This window comes from Syngnathus leptorhynchus, chromosome 5 (assembly GCF_054491065.1).
Source record: "Syngnathus leptorhynchus isolate UIUO chromosome 5, UIUO_Slep, whole genome shotgun sequence".
NCBI lineage: Eukaryota > Metazoa > Chordata > Actinopteri > Syngnathiformes > Syngnathidae > Syngnathus > Syngnathus leptorhynchus.
Window position 1 is genome coordinate 3302077 of NC_141199.1, and position 19221 is coordinate 3321297.

The 19221-nt window shown below is 39.4% G+C and overlaps 1 protein-coding gene across 5 annotated transcripts in view; it reads left to right on the top strand.

The window, feature by feature from the left end:
• tenm3 (teneurin transmembrane protein 3) overlaps positions 1–19221 on the top strand; it is a 329857-nt gene that overhangs the window by 283410 nt on the left and 27226 nt on the right. For all 5 annotated transcript variants that reach the window (XM_085911853.1, XM_085911849.1, XM_085911850.1 and 2 more), the window contains 3 exons: positions 1549–1679; positions 11505–11674; positions 12501–12627. In XM_085911853.1, the coding sequence (XP_085767979.1) occupies positions 1549–1679; positions 11505–11674; positions 12501–12627 (428 nt within the window). The remainder of the gene's footprint in view (positions 1–1548; positions 1680–11504; positions 11675–12500; positions 12628–19221) is intronic.

Sequence of the window (19221 nt, forward strand, 5' to 3'; positions counted from 1 at the left end):
TCTCTCTTTCGTCGTCGCTTTTATGCATTTCTTCTAGCATTTTCCAAGATGCATTTTCATGCTAATTTTATTCATGCACAAAGCGCTACGTTACATCAAACTAGTGAGCTACACGTATAGCTCCAGAGTAGACGTGACTGGGAAATAAATAAAGAAAAGGGTGACACAACACGATGTCATCAACAATGGCCCAAATCGACTGCCTTTAACTTAAAGGCGGCATCATATGCATTTCTTTTGTCCCTCATAATGACGGTTTGTGTATAAAAGCTTCCTTTCTTCAGTAATGTCCGTCTTGATCTCGTTCTGTCTCTTCTTTGTGTGAATTATACGGCACTATTTGCCTGGTGGATTGACATGCGATCAACACACCACTTTTCTCCCCAGTGACCGTGTCACATATCCCTCCGCCCAGCAAAGCGGTGCCGCACAACATCGGTCCACAGCCTTTTTACGAGTATACAAAAGTGATCAAGTCACCACCAAAATCACGGGAAAAAGATAAGCCGCACCGGACTACAAGCCGGAGGGTTCTAAATTTGATAAAAAAAGTTGTGGCTTATCGTCCGAAAATTATGGTAGTGTGTTCAAGTGTTGTCCATGGGCTACACTCAAAAAATGCTTGTCAGATGAAATATGGTTGGTAAACCTCAAGTAGGTTCCTGCCCAGTATTTGTAGTTTTTCTTTGATGCACTGATTGCGACACTGTCCATATCTTTTAGTATTCTCACTTGTAAAAAGTCTTCAATTCTACATCAGTCTATACCAGCATTCCATATATGTGCTACAAGATGCAGCCCTCGCTGAGTGTGTGGTGTGCAGTATGGGAGATGGCAAACAATTCTTCAAAAGGAGTCAAAATGTTTTTAAGCTGTTTGTTGACACTCTAGTCTGAAGATGTAGATGTAATATGTCGACCAGATGAACCAATCCGAGGACATTACATTGTAGTACGTAAAATACATAGACCAGGGCGGTAAACCAATCAGAGAACTGTACGTAATACGTAGAGTACATACCTCCGCCACCAGTGATGAATAAATACTGATATATAGAGCTTCCTGGAAAGCTGTAATTCTTGCAGAAAAGCAACGTGACAATGACGAGACAATGACTAGAGGGAACTTGGCATGTTTAATGGCGTACATCATCAACTGTTTAATTCGGATACAGAAGATGAGGACTTGGATGGATTTGCGTATGACGATTGATTAACAATAATGAGTACAGTACAGTACAGTACAGTACAGTACAGTACAGTACAGTACAGTACAGTACAGTACATGGTTAGATATTAGAATAAATTACAACTGAACTCATACAACTGAACTCACCGTCTTACTTCCGTGACATTGCAAATAATTGTCAACTTTGGCCATGTAAAGCCCTTTGAGACTTGTCTGTGATTAAGGGTTATATAAATAAACTTGACCCGACTTGACTTGGCACAAGCTTCGCTATTTTACACACAACATTGGTTTCGACAGCATACTAGAAATTCATAGTGACATTGTTGGCATGCTGTATCTTTTTCTGTCAAAATCCAGGTGCCGCCAACCCAACTGTGGCACGACGCAACATGACACTTCCAGGAGAGAATGGCCAAAATCTGGTGGAGTGGAGGTTTAGGAAGGAACAGACTCGAGGAAAAATCATTGTCTTTGGAAGGAAGCTCAGAGTGAGTCCCACGCAAAATGACATTAGACACAAAGAGAAATAGAAAAAAGCATGCTATGCCATCCCTGTTAAGATATCAATAATTACAGTGACTGCCAATATTACGACAAGAAAATAATTCCTTTGTTTTGCTGTAAGCTGAATAAAACCTTGGGTCTGGCATGAGAGAAGAGATTAACATTTCACACATAGCACCTTTTGTTTACCCAGCCATCTGTTAGACAACACGACATATCTAGCTGCCTTTTCCATGTGCGGCAAAAGGTAGCTTATACCTCGAACTGGTTACCAGTCAATCGCTGGGAAAACGTATCGAGAAACAACTATTTAGACGCATATCCACACCGTCACTATGGAAGTCAGGCGCGTGAACGACACCAGTGCTATTCATTTCGCGGCCCGTGGACTACATGTGTCCCAGAACCAACCCCAGAGGATCTCAGCCTGCCTGAATTGAATTGCATTCTAGAGATGCAGAGACTATCACGGTTCACTAGATTGAAAAAAATGTGTTTGATACCGTGAATGCAACACTCAAAGCCTACGCCGATGTTGTTTTGAACTGTGGCTAGCGGTGGGTACTAAAAACAGGAGTAGTGGCAAGATATCGGTAGGGGAAAAAAAAACGTCAGTTTACTGGGTGACAAATGTACTGCATTTTCCGGATGATAAGTTGCACGGGAGTACAAGTCACATTTTTGGGGGAACTTTATTTGACAAAATACAACACCAACAACAGACATGGATAGGCAACAACAGGCTCAACGATTATGGTATGCTAACGTTACATAAACACAAACAAGGAACCGAGAACGTGCCTGACATAACATATTAACAGTTATTCAAATAACTATAACCTAAATGACAAGTTCCTCAAACCATCCGTGTCACTCCAAATCATTGAATCCATCGAAATCTTCGTCCACTGTGTAAACAACGCCGTTGCTTACTACGGAAGTACCTACATGTGACGCCGACACCAAACTCTACATCAGTTGCGGTTCTAATTATTCCACAGGCCTATATAACTATATATAAACCATATATCGAATAACCATAACAAGTTTATCGATCCGTCTGTGTCCTCCGTCTTCTGTGTAAACAACGCCGCTGCTGGCACCGGAAGTACGTGTGGCGCAGATGTCAGACTCATCGTCATCTGCGGTTCCATTATTCCACAGGCCTATATATCCATCCATCCATTTTATGAACCACTTTGTCCCCACGGGGGTCGTGGGCGTGCTGGAGCCTATCCCAGCTGTCATCGGGCAGTAGGTGGGGGACACCCTGAACCGGTTGCCAGCCAAACGCAGGGCACACAGAGACGAACAACCACTCATACCTAGGGACAATTTAGAGTTTTCAATGGGCCTACCAAGCATGTTTTTGGGCTGTGGGAGGAAACCGGAGTGCCCGGAGAAAACCCACGCGGGCCCGGGGAGAACATGCAAACTCCACACATGGAGGGGCGGAGGTGGAATCGAACCCTCACCCTCCTAACTGTGAGGCGGACATGCTTTCCAGTGCGCCACCGAGCCGCCCCACAGGCCTATATAACTAAATATAAACTATATATCAAATAAATATAAATAACAAGTTCATCGAACCATCCATGTCACCTCAAATTATTAAATATATCGAAATCTTCGTCTTCTGTGTCACATAAACAACTCGGCTGACTTCGGAAGTCAGTGAATGGATTCAGACTCATTGTCAGTTCCAGTTCCAATTGTTCCACAGGGTGAGAGCGCCCTAATGGGTTCAAGTCTGGAAATAACATGTGAAGTGATAATACTACTAGTAAGTAAGTAATGTGTGAATGATCAAGTAATATTCAAGATTCAAGAGTTTTTATTCGCCATGTTTGAGCTAGAGTGATAGCTGCTATACGCACGAGGCTATTTCATGTCAAAATAGGCTGCTCTGTTAATGTTTCGAGTACATTTACGGATCGATACGGAAGGGAAACATAGGTAAGCAGTACCAAGGTGTTAGATCGAACTTTAGTCAGTTCTGATCATTTTTTTTAAGCCCTCGTTTGAGGAACGCGATTGTTTACACTTTGCTGAGGCTCATGGGAGTTTGCAGGTGGCTAATGCTATAGTGATAGCTGCTATACCCACGAGGCTATTTCATGTCAAAATCGGCTGCTCTGTTAATGTTTCGAGTAAAAAATTTACGGATCGATATGGAAGGGAAACATATGTAGGTAAGCAGTACCAAGGTGTTAAATCGAACTTTAGTCAGTTCTGATCATTTTATAGGATAGTTTGAGAAACGCGATTGTTTACAGAGGGCTCATTGGTTATTGGCTAGTGGATGCATATCGCAACCCTAGTCAACCGCAGTTTGTTGCAGTATAGCTTCTATTTTATGCACTTTATAATCTGGTGCACCTTATATATGGACAAAGTTTTAAAATGGGCCGTTCATTGAAGGTGCGCCTTATAATCCGGTGCGCCTTTTGGTCCGGAAAATACGGTAATTAAGAACAAGAACACAGACACAAGGACACACACATGCAAGTGGGAATTGTTGTTGACATTTTATTCTGGTCTCATCAGATAATTTCCAACACGCTTGAGAAAGGATCACACTATTCTCACCTTAACAACGCATTGCCGAAATATAGTATCTTAAGAAATACTGTAATACTGTTGATTGAAAAAGAAAGAAACAGTGTGTGTGTGTGTGTGTGTGTGTGTGTGTGTGTGTGCCCTGCCTGTGTGTCCTGCCTGTTTGCCTGCCTGCCTGCCTGCCTGCCTGCCTGCCTGCCTGCCTGCCTGCCTGCCTGCCTGCCTGCCTGCCTGCCTGCCTGCCTGCCTGCCTGCCTGCCTGCCTGCCTGCCTGCCTGCCTGCCTGCCTGCGTGTATGCGTGTACGTGTTAATTTGTGTGTGCCAGAGAGTGTAAAGCACTTGCCCTCACAAGTGCCAGGGCAGCTCCAGTGAGTCACAGAGCCATGTATACTTCTCTCATCCAACATTTACAAGCCTTCTGCTCCACCTTTCTTTTTACCTTGGCTGCCAACATGTTAGCCATGCTTCACTGCTTGCCCTACTCGCAATCTCCTGTTTGTCTCAGCTTATCACCAGTCTTTTCTCTTTGCCTTTGCTTTCTCTTCTACAGTCTCTGCTCGTCATTATTGTTACAGCCTTTCATTTTTGACACATTTTAAAACCAATTAACAATTATCACACCCATGTTACACCCATTTATTTCTTCTGATCATATATAATTTCTCATTTCTGATGTAAATTGATTTGATGCCGACTTTTAACCCATATCTTAGCTAGAAAATTTAAACAAATTGACAATAACACGTGCATGTAATGGAAAACTATTTTTGCGCGCAAACCAGAATAAAAAAAAATCTCTTAACGCAAATTAGTTTACGAGTAATTATTTCAGACTATTATCAGCAACACATTTGTTTGAGATGCTGAATACATTTTTAGTCACACAAATCTGCGCTGGCAATTTACTTTGTTTGCCAACCTCTTGTTGTGATGCAACAATTCTCATAAAACAAAGAATCAGCTAATATATTTAACCTTTGTTAGCAAATTGGCTCCAGATGCCAATTGATTAGGGCCTCATAGCTCTACTTACAGTAGGAGAAGACGAGTCAGGAATAATACATATGTATCCCACTGTGAATATTGCATGAAGTCTACAAGCACAGTTTAATAAAAAGAAAAGTGTGACCCCTGCAGGGTTTTATTCACACACCACCATCACTCTCAGTAAGCTCCAATAAACCTTAATGAATGATCCACTACTGGTAATAGGATGAGTTGGAATCGGAACAGGACAAACGCTTCATAGACAAATGTGTTTTGCCACTAGTTGTGCCTTAATCGAGGAGTTAATGTCATCTACTGTATGAATAAAATGTATATAAATGTGCCTTTATTGGTATATTTACAGTATATTCCAGGTTTTCTTGCAATAGCAACAATATGCCAATTTAAATAATTAAGACTGTAGGACTGGCTAAGGGAGCATGTACTGGATGGCAAACTGACTTTTATACTAAAATTAGTATAACCTTAACATACGTACAAATATGTTGAGTAGACTGACTGTTATGTGCAAACAGTATTCACTCAGTCTATATGTGCTGTTGTAATCATGCAGAGAAGGATGCCCTTCAGCAGCCAATTGCATTTTTCAACATTTTGTTGGACAAATTAAGTCAATATATCCTAATACTGCTAAAGTATCTGAGGTCATAAACTGAATATGCAGGCAAGTTAAATGCTGTTATGTTTGCAATTCTTCCTGTGTTTGTTTACCTGTTGTTACGACTGTCTGTAAGGTAATTTATGTATTTTGTTCGCAAACCTGAATTGTACTTATTTGGCCATTTGGTCACAGCTTTCAGTGCTACATTGTTTCCCACATGCTCACGCAGACACGCATGCACGCAGAGAAATACACGCACACATTCTTCAATTGAATTTCAATGTAAAAAAATATGTTTTTTGTGAATTGTAAAGGTACAAAAACAGGATGCCAAAATATCTTGAGTCTTGACTGCATATCTTTTAAACTTTGGCATGAGGGCCATTGTAAAAAAAATGTTTTACGACATATGTATGTAAATGGTCATTCCGCCAACACTAGCAACACACAACTAATGATAAATAAAATGGGCCCACTTACAGGGGGAAAGTTGGCAATGTGATACAAGTTACACGTAAAGCTCTGAAGGAGACATGACCTGAAAAAAAAAACACTGAAAAGGGTGACGCAACAAGATCTTATCAATACTGGGAACTGGTCCCTCTAACATTAGAGCAGACCTGGGCATTGTACGGCCCGCGGGCCACATACTTTGGTTGACTTTGACTGGCCCGTGTAAGGTTCATTGAAAATTACTAAATAAACATATTTTCTTATTTTACTTGATGCATGGACTGAAGCTGCATTGCTTTTATTTTGAAGTGGTTTTTTATTCACGTACATGATGACGCAATACGTATATCAAGGCGTGCGAGACGTGCGCATGATTGGATCATTGTCGCTAGCAAGTCACAAGACTTAAGCCCTCAGAAATGCCCGCTGCTAAAAAAAAAGGTAGATGCCGAATGCAGGGTTTTCAACAAAAACTGGACTGCTAAGTATTTATTTACTGAAGTCGGAGGTAAAGCCGTGTGTTTAGTTTGCGGGGAGCAGATCGCCGTGTTTAAAGACTACAATTTGAGTCGGCATTACGAGACGAAACACGTGGAGAAATATAACGTGACTGATGTTGAGAGGAAGCGGACATCGGAAGCTGTGCTTCGCATCTCCACCTCAGACATGCAACCTCACTTCGATGCACTCGTTAAAGCACAGCAGAGACTAGATTTCTCTCACTGAACAAGAAAAAAGAATTTAAAAATGTAAGAAGGTAGAAGTTTTAAAGCATGTTTTTATGGTTGAGTTGTGCATGATTTTAATTGTAGTGTGGTTATTTTTATTTGCATGTTTAGTGTGTTTTTATTATGTTGTTTTAGTGATTTAATTATTTAATTACATGCTTTTCTTCAGAGATATTGATTACCTGATTGCCTGCATCTAAGTTTATTGGATAAATGTCACAGATAGTAAAAAACGTTCACATTTTGTTTACCATTGTTTTGGGAAAATTTGATTGAATAAATGACATTTTTTTCAAGGAAAACTCACTATTTCATTACTTAATTATGATATATACTCTTACCAGCTTGTCAAAAATAATGTTATTTACTGCTTTTTATAAAGAAATGCAATTAATAATATGAAGAATTGAGTTCAGCCTTTTGGCCGGCCCTCCACAATATTTTCAGTTTCTCATGTGGCCCCATGGAAAAAATAATTGCCCACCCCTGCATTAGAGGGACCAGTTCCCTCTAGTGGCCGGAGGAAACTTCTATAGTAGATGCAGCAGCTCTGTTTCCTTCTTTAAGAGCCAAATCGACTGCTTTTAACTCAAAAGCAGCATTATATACATTTCTTTTGTCTTTTGTTTGTGTATAAAAGCTTTCTGTCTCCAACTTGGTAATTATGTGATATAATTTTTTCATAATTAAATAAAAAATATAAATTTAATTTAAAATGTGTCCAACAAATGAAACAAGTTTAAATAATAATAATAATACAGTTTAAAATAAATATTTTATATTCACAATAAAAAGTCCAAATTGCCAAACAGAATGAAGGACCTCCTTTTTACCTTTTAGTGCCGCATGTAGTGCAAACTATTGGGCAGTAAGGGGATAAGATAAGGGTGGCCAAACGACACAGTCAGCATGTTTCTTGTTATTCAAAACTGATTCATTGCTGAATAAGGTTGACAAAGTCTCACGTCTCTACCCTATGACATTTTGAATGAGGATGGGATTCTGCTGCTGAAGAGCGGCATGGAGCATGATGGATACATAAGAGCAATTAAAGAAATTTGATTGAACGGTCTGTTTTGAACCACGGCTCAGCTGTGGTGTGGGGCTTTTGTCTCCAGATACACTTTCTTAATGGGTGTTGCTTGCCACTCTACATCAACATAGGACAAAAAATATGGAAACTGTCACTGCTTTATAGACAAGATGACAAAAACTGCAAACTGGATAAAAGCATGTCTTAAAGTAGGAGTTTTACAGCCACATATTGAAAAGTACATGTAATACAAAGAGTGTGTCTTTGGAACCATCAGGGCAAATATTACAGCTCCAGAAAGTGGGCATCCAAAGAAAAACCTGCATTCAGGTTAAAATAATGTTACATGTTAAAAAAGTGACACTGAAATTGTGATAGGTATTATATTTGTGCTACCTTAAAATACAACAGAAATTAATTAATACTACTGCTACAGCTGCAAAGCTCACAACAGTAAATATTGGCAGAAGGCAGCGCAACAGTCGTAGTCCTTCGAAGGCTTCTCCATGCCTTGGGTACATTTACTACATCACTATAATCATGTCCGGTGTTAGAGATGTTCCCACTCTAACTTATTTTGCAAGAACCACACTAGAGACAGTATGCCCTTTAATTAAGCACTTGCAAGTGGAGAGTTTGTTCGGTACTGTAGGTACAGCAATGTTCGAACAAACTCTGCCGTTAGTCTCTGACAAGAGCATATTTATTGAGAACAATTATGGTGGAGGTGACATTGGACATGTTTGGTGGTCACCTCAGCAACTGGTTAATCAGTGCGGAGGTCCCAGCTCATTGTTTTACAAGGTTGTGGAAATAGAAACTAGTGGATCATTTTAGATGACTAACTAAGCAAGAACGTTTCCACACCATTTAGAAAGTTTCAACAACTGAATGGTTAAACTTTTCAGAGTCAAGGAAAGGTAAAAGGTTTAAACAAAGTTAATAATTCTAGTCTACATTCCAACATAATCATACGATCAAGATAGTTTATAAACCCTAACATCCGGCATTTTTATATTGCTCACATGTAAGCCAAAGAAGTCCTGAAAAAAGTTTGGACCTGTCGTTGTTGTGCATATGCCTCGTGTTTCTTCTTTCTTCTTGGACAATTTTGTAATTATCTGTCTATGTTTTTAGCGTTTGACATTTAACAGAATATATCTGTTTCTGATATACCAGTGAGCAACTTGATATAGTGTCACTGTTTCAAAAGAGTGAATCAAATGGACCATATCATTTAATTTCACAAGTATTTTCTTTTAGAATTTTTGCCACTTGAAGATGAGATCTACAGTTGTGAGACACTTTCTGGTATAGATTAATCAGTCTCTTGTCTCGACTGCATGTGTACACTTCAACAGAGGTGGTCATTGTCTCTCCATCCCTGAGATTCCTTCCTGACCCATGTGCGCACAATGTGATGATAGGTGAAAATGGGACGCATGTCATTGCGGTTTGTCGGAACAAAAGGTACAGAACTTAGTTATATTTTTATTATTTATTTGGTTCAGTTCAGTTTCAGTTTATTTAAAGGAAAGGTCGACACGTAACATCAAAGTTTCATGGACTGGCCTGACTCAGTTCAAGAACAGTTTTCCAGCAGGTTCTGATAGCATATACATTTCAATACAATATATACATTATTGTTAATGGGTGCAAGTTTCGTTTGTTCTTAGAAAATATGTGTATAGCTGTTTAAATTGCGTAATAGAGGTGGCTGATCTGATTTGAAGGGGTATCTTATTCCAGATCAAAATACCGTAATTTTCGGACTATAAATCGCTTTTTTTTTTCTTCTTCATAATTTGGGTGGGGAGGGGAGACTTACATGTGATTTTTCTCACAAATTTTCAAAATTCAAAAATCTGCGATGTAGTGAAACCGCGATAAACGAACCGCGATGTAGCAAGGGATTACTGTCATTTGAACTGCCACTGACGTCACCGGCGCCGTGCGGCGGTTGTTTACATAAAGGACAAAGGATTCGATCGATGGATTTAATGATTAGGAGTGACACAGATGGTTTGATAATATTGTTGTTATATGACAGTTATTTGAAATATACTTCGTATATCGTTCTATGGTTCATACGCGGCATTGTTTACATAAAGGACGATTGATGGATTTAATGAATTGGAGTGACACAGATGGTTTGATAAAGGTGTTATTTATGTAATACTTGTTTGAATAACTCTGAATGTTAGGCCTGTTCTCAGCTCCTCGTTTGTGTATATGTCATGTTAGCTTACCGTATCGTTGAGCCTGTTGTTGCTGGTTCATGTCTGTTCTTGGTGTTGGATTTTGACAAATGAGTTTGCCCCAAAAGTGCGACTTGTACTCCGGTCCGACTTATATGTTTTTTTTTCACTTTATTGTGCATTTTATGGCTGGTGCGACTTGTACTCCGGAGCGATTTATAGTCCGAAAATTACGGTATGTCTTTGGCCTTTGAGTTATTGAGTGAACTGAGAATACTGGACAACTCTGAGAGCGTAATTTCAGAAAAGGTTAACTTGTCTGATGAGGGAGTTATAGGTGTGGGTGGAGACAGAGGATCAAAGTGTTCCATCAGTTTTTTAATAGAGGTGATGAAGTAATTATTAAATGCATTTGCAATCTGCTCCTGATCAGTAGTAAGTGTATTTTGTAAAGATATTTGTATGTTGTATATATTTTCATGAGTTTGCCCAGTGATGGATTTTCGTATATGCCAGAGGATTTGGGGATTTGTGGCGGCCTGAGTGATTTGCTCCTGGAAGTAGGTGGTTTTAGCCTTACTTATCTCTAAGGTGCATTTATTTCTAAGATGTGTGAGAGCTGTTTTATTTTCAATATTTTTTATTGACCTTTACAATTTCAGTGCAGTGGTTTTCTGTGCGATTAAATTGAGAATATCTGAGTTTATCCAGGGTAATTTATTCTGTCGTAGACTGAGTTTCCTTTTAGTAGTGTATATTTTCTGTATGGCTTCTATACAATTCTGGAAATCTGCTAAGATTTGTTCTGGATCGATGAGTGCTAGTTGGTTGCTCCAATCAATATTCTTTATTTTGGTTTCAAACTGTGGTAGCTTAGATCTAGGTAGTTTTGAAATTGTGCACTGTTGATGATTTTTCCAAGGTTTAAGGTTTTCCTAACTTTGTGTATGAGAGAATGGTCTGATACAGCTACGTGGATGACTCCTGATATGCTATATTTTGCGGATTGATTGGTTGCATGTCAGCTGTGTGATATGCGTGACGTCGTACTGTTAAGTCTGTGCTCTAAAGTGTTTGGCTGACTTAGACTGGGTGAAATACTCGCGGAAACTCAAGAACTCAGAGCATCCCACCTCTGCCCTTCAACATTAACAGACAAATTCACCACTACTGGGTAACTGCCTTGTTTTCCTTGTAAAATGTGAACATATCTCTCTTTCATTCAAAGGTGAATGGAAGGAACCTATTGTCTGTAGATTACGATCGCAGTCTACGAACAGAGAAGATTTATGATGATCACCGGAAGTTCCTTCTGAAGATCATTTATGACACCCAAGGGCATCCGACCCTCTGGGTTCCAAGCAGCAAGTTACTCACTGTTAACCTGACATACTCCAGGTAATCATCTGTGTCCTGAGGAATTTACACAAATTTGTTTGATCAGGATTGTAATGTAATTCTATGTATTCAGTGTCAAATCATTTATTATAGGCCACCTTACACACGGAGTACTTTTGGGACCCTAGTTATTAGGGTTTGGAGATACACCAGAGGGAGAGAGAAAGCAATGTGTAAACCTGAATTGTTTTCTTCCCATCTTTTGTTAAATTCTAACACAGTTACAATTCTCTGTTTGAATGGCGCTTATGTTGCATTCTAACACAATTATGTTTTTTTATTGTAGTTACATGGCGCTTTTTGTTTTCTTCCCATTCCTATCTTGTCACATTCTAACTAGGGCTATCAGTTTAACGCGTTATTAAATTGATTAATTACATTGCAAATTAATGTGTGATAAAAATTAGCACAATTAATCCTGAGTGGCAAGTCAATGCTAACTTGTAGGCTACAGTGACACATCACTTGATTCCTGTACCACTAGTCAACACTCAAATTCAAATACCCTACTCAGCATCCCATCAGATCCCACACTTTGATTTTAAGTAGCTTACCATCAAAGATACTTTTCTCAAAGAGCTGTTTTCTTTTGCAGTATCTTAGCCTCAGACACACAGATTCTAAGAACATCTAAAAACTATTGCCCAACAAGGTAGACAATGTCAGGGAGTGATTAATCAATATCTATTTTAGCTGTGGTCTAACTTTAAAAAAAAAAGTAGATAAGGACTTGAAGTAATGTATTACAAGGTAGCCATCTAAGTTGCAATTTTTAAACACTCATATTAATATGATTTGACTAGTGTGGTTTTCTGTGTGTGTCCAGTACTGGGCAGGTAACTGGCTTGCAAAGGGGTCCAACCACAGATAAATGGGAGTATGACAGTCAAGGAAGGATCATTTCCAGAGTATTTGCTGATGGAAAGACATGGAGCTACACCTATTTAGATAAGGTAAAGGAGAGCTACAGTTTATACACAGTTACTATGGACAGATTGTTACACTTTTATTGCTGTATTTTACTAATAACCTTTGGCAGCATCATACGATATCAAATTAAGTCCGACTGCTTATTAATACTCATATCCATGTGCAGCAACTCTACCAACTCAAGGGGAAAGAGAGAAGCCCACATGCATCTTTCTTTCAGTGAACTACAAAGACAGATGTGTCTGCAGAGACATGATAAAAAGATAAATGGCACACACACTCACACACACACACACACACACACACACACACAAAAGCATACTGTCTTAAAAGGTTAGTTCTGTGTTCCTTCCATACACAAAGCAAGGTTATCACTGTAAATTTGCAAGCAAATAGGAAGCAGCATTAACTGAAGACTGTTCCCTTGTGGAGGGTGTTACGTGGGAAACAAGGGAACCAAACTCTGAAAGTCGCTCCTCATAACTGACAGACCTCTCATGGCTTGCAGTTAGCTTATGAGAAGGTCTTTATTGGTTCAGTTTAAAAATAAAAAACTACACAAGAAAAGCTTCTTTGGATTCTTACAGAAAACATTTCAAAATAAGAACTTGGGCTGTTTGATCATTATGACTGCTTTTTTACAGTGTTACAGATAGCTTGGATTGTTTTTGATTCACAAAGGGGGTTCACAGAAGCACCTGTTCCAGTCATACAGTCACTCACAAGTCAAAGAGCACAGTAGCAGAATAAGTGGCTGCTTTATTCCCTCTTTCATCCAATTCACATTGTGTCAAAATTACTTACTCAATCCGCCTGATATTGTCATCCTCGTATCGCTTCTATTTTAATTAAATGTCAACATACTTTGATGTGTGTGGGTGACAGACGGCGAATCGACCCCTTTGGCTGCCCAACATCATGCCTAATGTAAATTGATGTTGATTGCTGAGGAAGCTGAACCTGCAAGTATTCTTCAGAGCTTCACCAACCAAACTCTGTTTCTCTTTCATATTTTCAAGTGCAAGGCACATGTCCTAACACTCCATTTATCAGCCCCGGAAAGCGACTACATAGGGTTTAGTCGCATGAGACCCCTTCAGCTGCTTAACAGCATGCCTTTCTAAAAAAAAAAACACTTTCTATACAACACGCTTTCGGGGTTAACGCGATTTCCAAATTCTGGACCCCAAAGTCCGCGTAAAATCGAAATTTAGGTGTGTATTCTACAGATGTGAATGTGAACCACTAATTGCTGCCTTACCGAAAAAAATTGTCTTACAGACTTAGGGAAGTACAGTGTTCCCTTGCTATATCATGGTTCACCTCTCGTAACCTTGCTGTTTTGCTGATTAAGAACGTCAACGTATAGTATGTATTTATTTATTTTTTGTTTGTTTGTTTTGTTTGTTTGTTTGTTTGTTTGTTTGTTTGTTTGTTTGTTTGTTTGTTTGTTTGTTAGGGAAGGAATGGTATATGGCAAATGGAGTCCACTTTATAGTTCTTTTATCAACACCGTTCTTCATTTTGCATAAAAAAAAAAAAATCAAGTCTCACAAGTATTTAGAACACAGGTTTCAGAACCAGCTTTATTGACCAAGTTTGTGCATGCCAAACAGGGAATTTGACTCCGGTTGATCTCAGCCTCTGTACAACATTTAAGTGACTGACAACATTCAGGTAACTAAAAACATTTAAGTGGCAAGAGCAGGATGTTATTGTGCAGTGATGTCTCTGAGTCTCTATGAGTGGCATGAGTTCATCAGAGCGACAGCCTGGGGGAAGAAGCTGTGTCTGTGTCTGCTGGTTTTGGCATACAAGCGCTTAAAAAAAAAATCATCCCCCCCACGTCATTTTATGTGTCCCGTGAACTTCCATGAGCCCCACTTAAATCTGTACCAAAATGTTTGTCATGTGTAATAAATAATGTTACAATATTGCGAGACTTAAATTTCAACCTTTTTACAGTAACAAACAAAAAGTGAACAAATCTATCGTCGACACCTGATGTCAAAGCTAGTAATCTATGATTTTTTGCATGTAATATAATATGATGAGGTGATTCAACATTTATTTGAGTTCACTGTCATAATGGTCTGTATCTACAAAGTATTACATGTCAAAAATAAGTTTGACACCTCTGATTTAGAGGGAAGTGAACCGTTGTTTATCTTAAAAACATGAATGTACAGGGGATTAGCCAACGTTCCGTTGTACTCGCCTGCTGCTGGGGGACAGAGCGTGCTCTTCTCACAGCCTGCAGTTCACCATGTATTCTTCATTTTGCGTTTTAAAAGTGAAATTTGTAAAGTGAAACAAGTATTTACAGAGAAGGGAACCGTTTGGTGTGTAGGGCTCTTAAAGGGGTAATGGAGGCGTAACCACCCCAAAAAAAGAAAAAAGCTTAGTCAACCTCTACTTTGTGGGTATGTCCTTATTGCTGGCATTGTTTTTATTTATTTCACCCTTGCGCTATTCGAGGGAATACTGTATATCCACTTGGATTGGAAAATATTTGTATTCCTTAAAATAATTAAAAGTTTGTGATTCTTGCTTGAGTTCAATGTGACAAAGCAGTTTTGGTAGTTTCCTTGCCCTGTTTTATGAGCCTGTCACAACGCATTATGCAGAGTACTTCTTGGTGCTTGTGAGTCATTTAGCAATAAAACCATAACTGCCAGTTAGACTGTCAGTTAGACTGCCAGAAAGTTTATGTTGCAGATATTGTCTTACGTTGTGTTATTTGGTCTGTTCCCCTTTTTGCAGAGGTCTTCCAAACACATTTGTTTTTTACTTATTATTTTTTGTCAGCTTGCGGAATTCCTTTCGTCAATAACATGATTTTCAAAATAAATGTTAGACTTTGTGCAGGTCAGTACCAAATGGTTTGATGCCTGGTGCCTGTCCTTACCCCGGTCGTTGAGGACCCTCACTTTAGTAAATGACATCTTCTGTAACCACCACACACTGTATGGTTCCATTTACCAGAGATGGGCATTTTACCTGCGTTTGCTGGTCCATCATTGACATCCATTAGCGGCCTGGGTACCAGTCCGTCATTGTAAGTTTGTCATTTGTTTCAGGTTGAACGATAGTGTAATTGTCTTCCATTAATATTTCAAGCGGTTTCGTCATTCCTTCTGTCAGTCAATCAATCGTCAACACACACACACACACACACACACACACACAAAAAAGAGCTACACGAAGTGGCTGGGGAGAGTAATCTCTGGGCTTCCCTGCTTAGGCGTATTCCCCAGTAACCCAACCCTGCATAATTGGTGGCTAAATGGTACTATATTATTGGTACAAAATGAATTGCTGCCCATTTTGTGTGTCATACGTTGACATTGTTAAAATGATATTAAGTGCTGATATTCGTTTGATTTGCTACACTTACAGAGACATTGGCAGTATCACAAAGCAATTTACGAGAGCGCCAGCAGTTGCTGCATGATGAGCGTGTGATTGAACCAGTTACCTTACTTTATAGCCACAATCATGAAAAAATGGGTGGTTGAGACACCACTGAGAAGCACATAAAGTACTGTGAACCTGAGAAAGTGCATGTATTATGCAGAGAAGTAACTACAAGTACAGTAATCCCTCATCTGTTCGTGCGTCACCTTTTGCGGCTTCACTATTTTGCAAGTTTTTATAAGAAACGAATGGGAAAAATAATTTGCGGCAAGCTAGACGAACCGACAAAGAGTTATGGGAATGGTGTTTAAGTACTACATGCCCTTATGAGCGTGTAACAAGGGACAGTCACCGCACACATGACTGAGGACAAGCGCAAAAGGGTTGGGTGTGAAGGAAAAGCATCAACCGAGCCACAGGTGGAATTGGGACGTGACAATTTTATGTTTGTTTTTTTATTTACTGTAAAAGTATAATACATGCACAGAACAGTGTGGGAATTTATTAATGGAATGGATTAATAATTCCATTATATATATATATATATATATATATATATATATATATATATATATATATATATATATATATATATATATATATATATAAAATTTGAATTAGAGAGAGAGAGAGATATCTCATCAGCCCCCCAGACTCCCGGCTCTTTTTGACTCCCGTCATCGGCCCCCCAGACTCCCGGCTACTTTTCAGTGTTTTTTCACATTTGACATTCTCATCCCTGGTTTAGTATGGGGTAGGGTTAATAAAGCCTTACAGTGGCATGTCTACTCACAAACTTCATTGGTTCCTCCATCGGTTTGGAAATAGAAACTTTCGTAAGCAGAAGCAATGTTTTCCATAGGACTCAATGTAAAAGCAAATAATACGTGCCGGACTATCTCAAAAGTCACACTTTTTACCCTATTGCTGTGTAAAACACAGAAAAACCCAAAACAACCGTTTTATTTGTACTTACTCAAACCATTATAACAACAATTAGCGTAATTTTCGAACTATAAATCGCTCCAGATTATAAGTCGCACCAGCCATAAAATGCACAATAAAGTGAAAAAAAAAACATATAAGTCGCACCGTAGTATAAGTCGCACTTTTGGGGCAAATTCATTTGTCAAAATCCAACACCAAGAACAGACATGAACCAGCAACAACAGGCTAAACGATACGGTATGCTAACGTGACGTATACACAAACGAGGAGCTGAGAACAGGCCTGACGTAACATTCAGAGTTATTCAAATAAGTATTACATAAATAACACGTTTATCAAACTATCTGTGTCACTCCAATTCATTAAATCCATCGATTGTCCTTTATGTAAACAATGCCGCATATGCGCATCGTCGCTGACATCGGACTCGTTCTAAGTTGCATTTCTAATTATTTCACAGAGCTATATAACGATATATAAAGTATATTTCAAATAACAATCATATAACAACAATATCAAACCATCTGTGTCACTCCAAATCATTAAATCCATCGATCAAATTCCTCATCCTTTATGTCAACAACTCCGCACGCGCGCCACACAGATCTAGTATATAACGATATTGTAGCGTTAACAAAGTACCAGGAAAGACATGGGTTTGGTAAACTGCTCTTTATTTAACAAAACAAGAGTTCAAGGAGCCAACAACTACTGAACTGTAATCAATCAATCAAGTCAAGTTTATATAGCCCTAAATCACAAGCAGTCTCAAAGGGCTCTGTCCTCTGCATTTAACCCATCCCCATGTGATTTTGATCCATCCCCTGGGGGAGAGGGGAGCAGTGAGCAGCAGCGGCGCCGCGCTCGGGAATCATTTTTGGTGATCTAACTACCCAATTCCAACCCTTAATGCTGAGTGCCAAGCAGGGAGGCAATGGGTTCCATTTTTATAGTCTTTGGTATGACCCGGCCGGGGTTTGAACCCACAACCTTCCAGTCTCAGGGCGGACACTCTACTACTAGGCCACTGAGCTGGCTGTAACGATAAAAACATATACAAATTGCTACACAAAATAAAATATATCAAATAACTATAACATAAATACGTTTTTCAAACCTTGTGTCACTCCAAATCAATAAATCTTTCAAACGTGGGGCCTTTTGTCATCTTCGTCATCCCGTGATGGAATCCTTTTTCCTTTATGTAAACAACCGCCGCGCTGTGCCGGTGACGTCACTTGCAGTTTAAATGACAGTAATCACTTGCTATATCGCGGTTTGTTTATCGCGGTTTCACTACATCGCGGATTTTTGAATTTTAAAAAATTTGTGAAAAAAATCACAAGTCGTTCCTGAGTATAAGTCGCCCCCCCACCCAAAGTGAAAAAAACCACGACTTATAGTCCGAAAATTACGGTGTCACTTTATTTTTACCTCTGACTATTTGTTCTAATTTTCTACACTTGCAAACAAATACGGGAAGACACAAAAAAAGTTGGACTCAAAAATTATTGTGTGCTTCCACGAACTCCTTGTAATGTGCTCACGTCTTCATTACTTTTTGGTGCAACTGTTGAGTTTTCCGACTCTATGAGTGGTCATTGACCCACCTCATGCACAACGCGAGTGAGAACTTGAAAAGAAAATAAAGGACACAGAACCTAGCGTCTAAAGATGGAAATTGACAATTGACAAACATGTTTGTATGTTCATGTTTTTATTGAAAAAGCTGGTACTGTCAGCCGCACGGCAACGGCTTCCAAGTCAAGTCAAGTCAACTTTATTTGTATAGCCCTAAATCACAAGCAGTCTGAAAGGGCTTCACATAGACAAACAATTGACATTTATTCTCAAAGCATCCCCTAATATTGAGATCCCAAAAGGGCAAGGAAAACCTCAAAAGCATTCCCGAAGCGCCGGCCAAGGTTTGGCCTGCGTCTCTCAGTTTTGTTTTGTTTTTTTGTTTAATTTGTTTGGGGGTTTTTTAGGCCAGGAGCATGTGAGGAGGGAAAGAAGAGGAGGTTTATATCAATTAACACCCACCATACAGTCCGTATCAACCACACAGAGCGCGTGTAGAGGAAAGGGTGTGTTACGATGTCAGGTGCCGTCTGCTGTATCTTGCGAGCGGTGCAAGTGATGATAATGGACTTCGAACGTGGTAAAAAGAAGAGGAAAAGCGGTGCGGAGAGGGACAAAAAAAGAAAATCGCTGGAGGAGGATTTGCAGATGATGACTTGTTTCGACGCTCA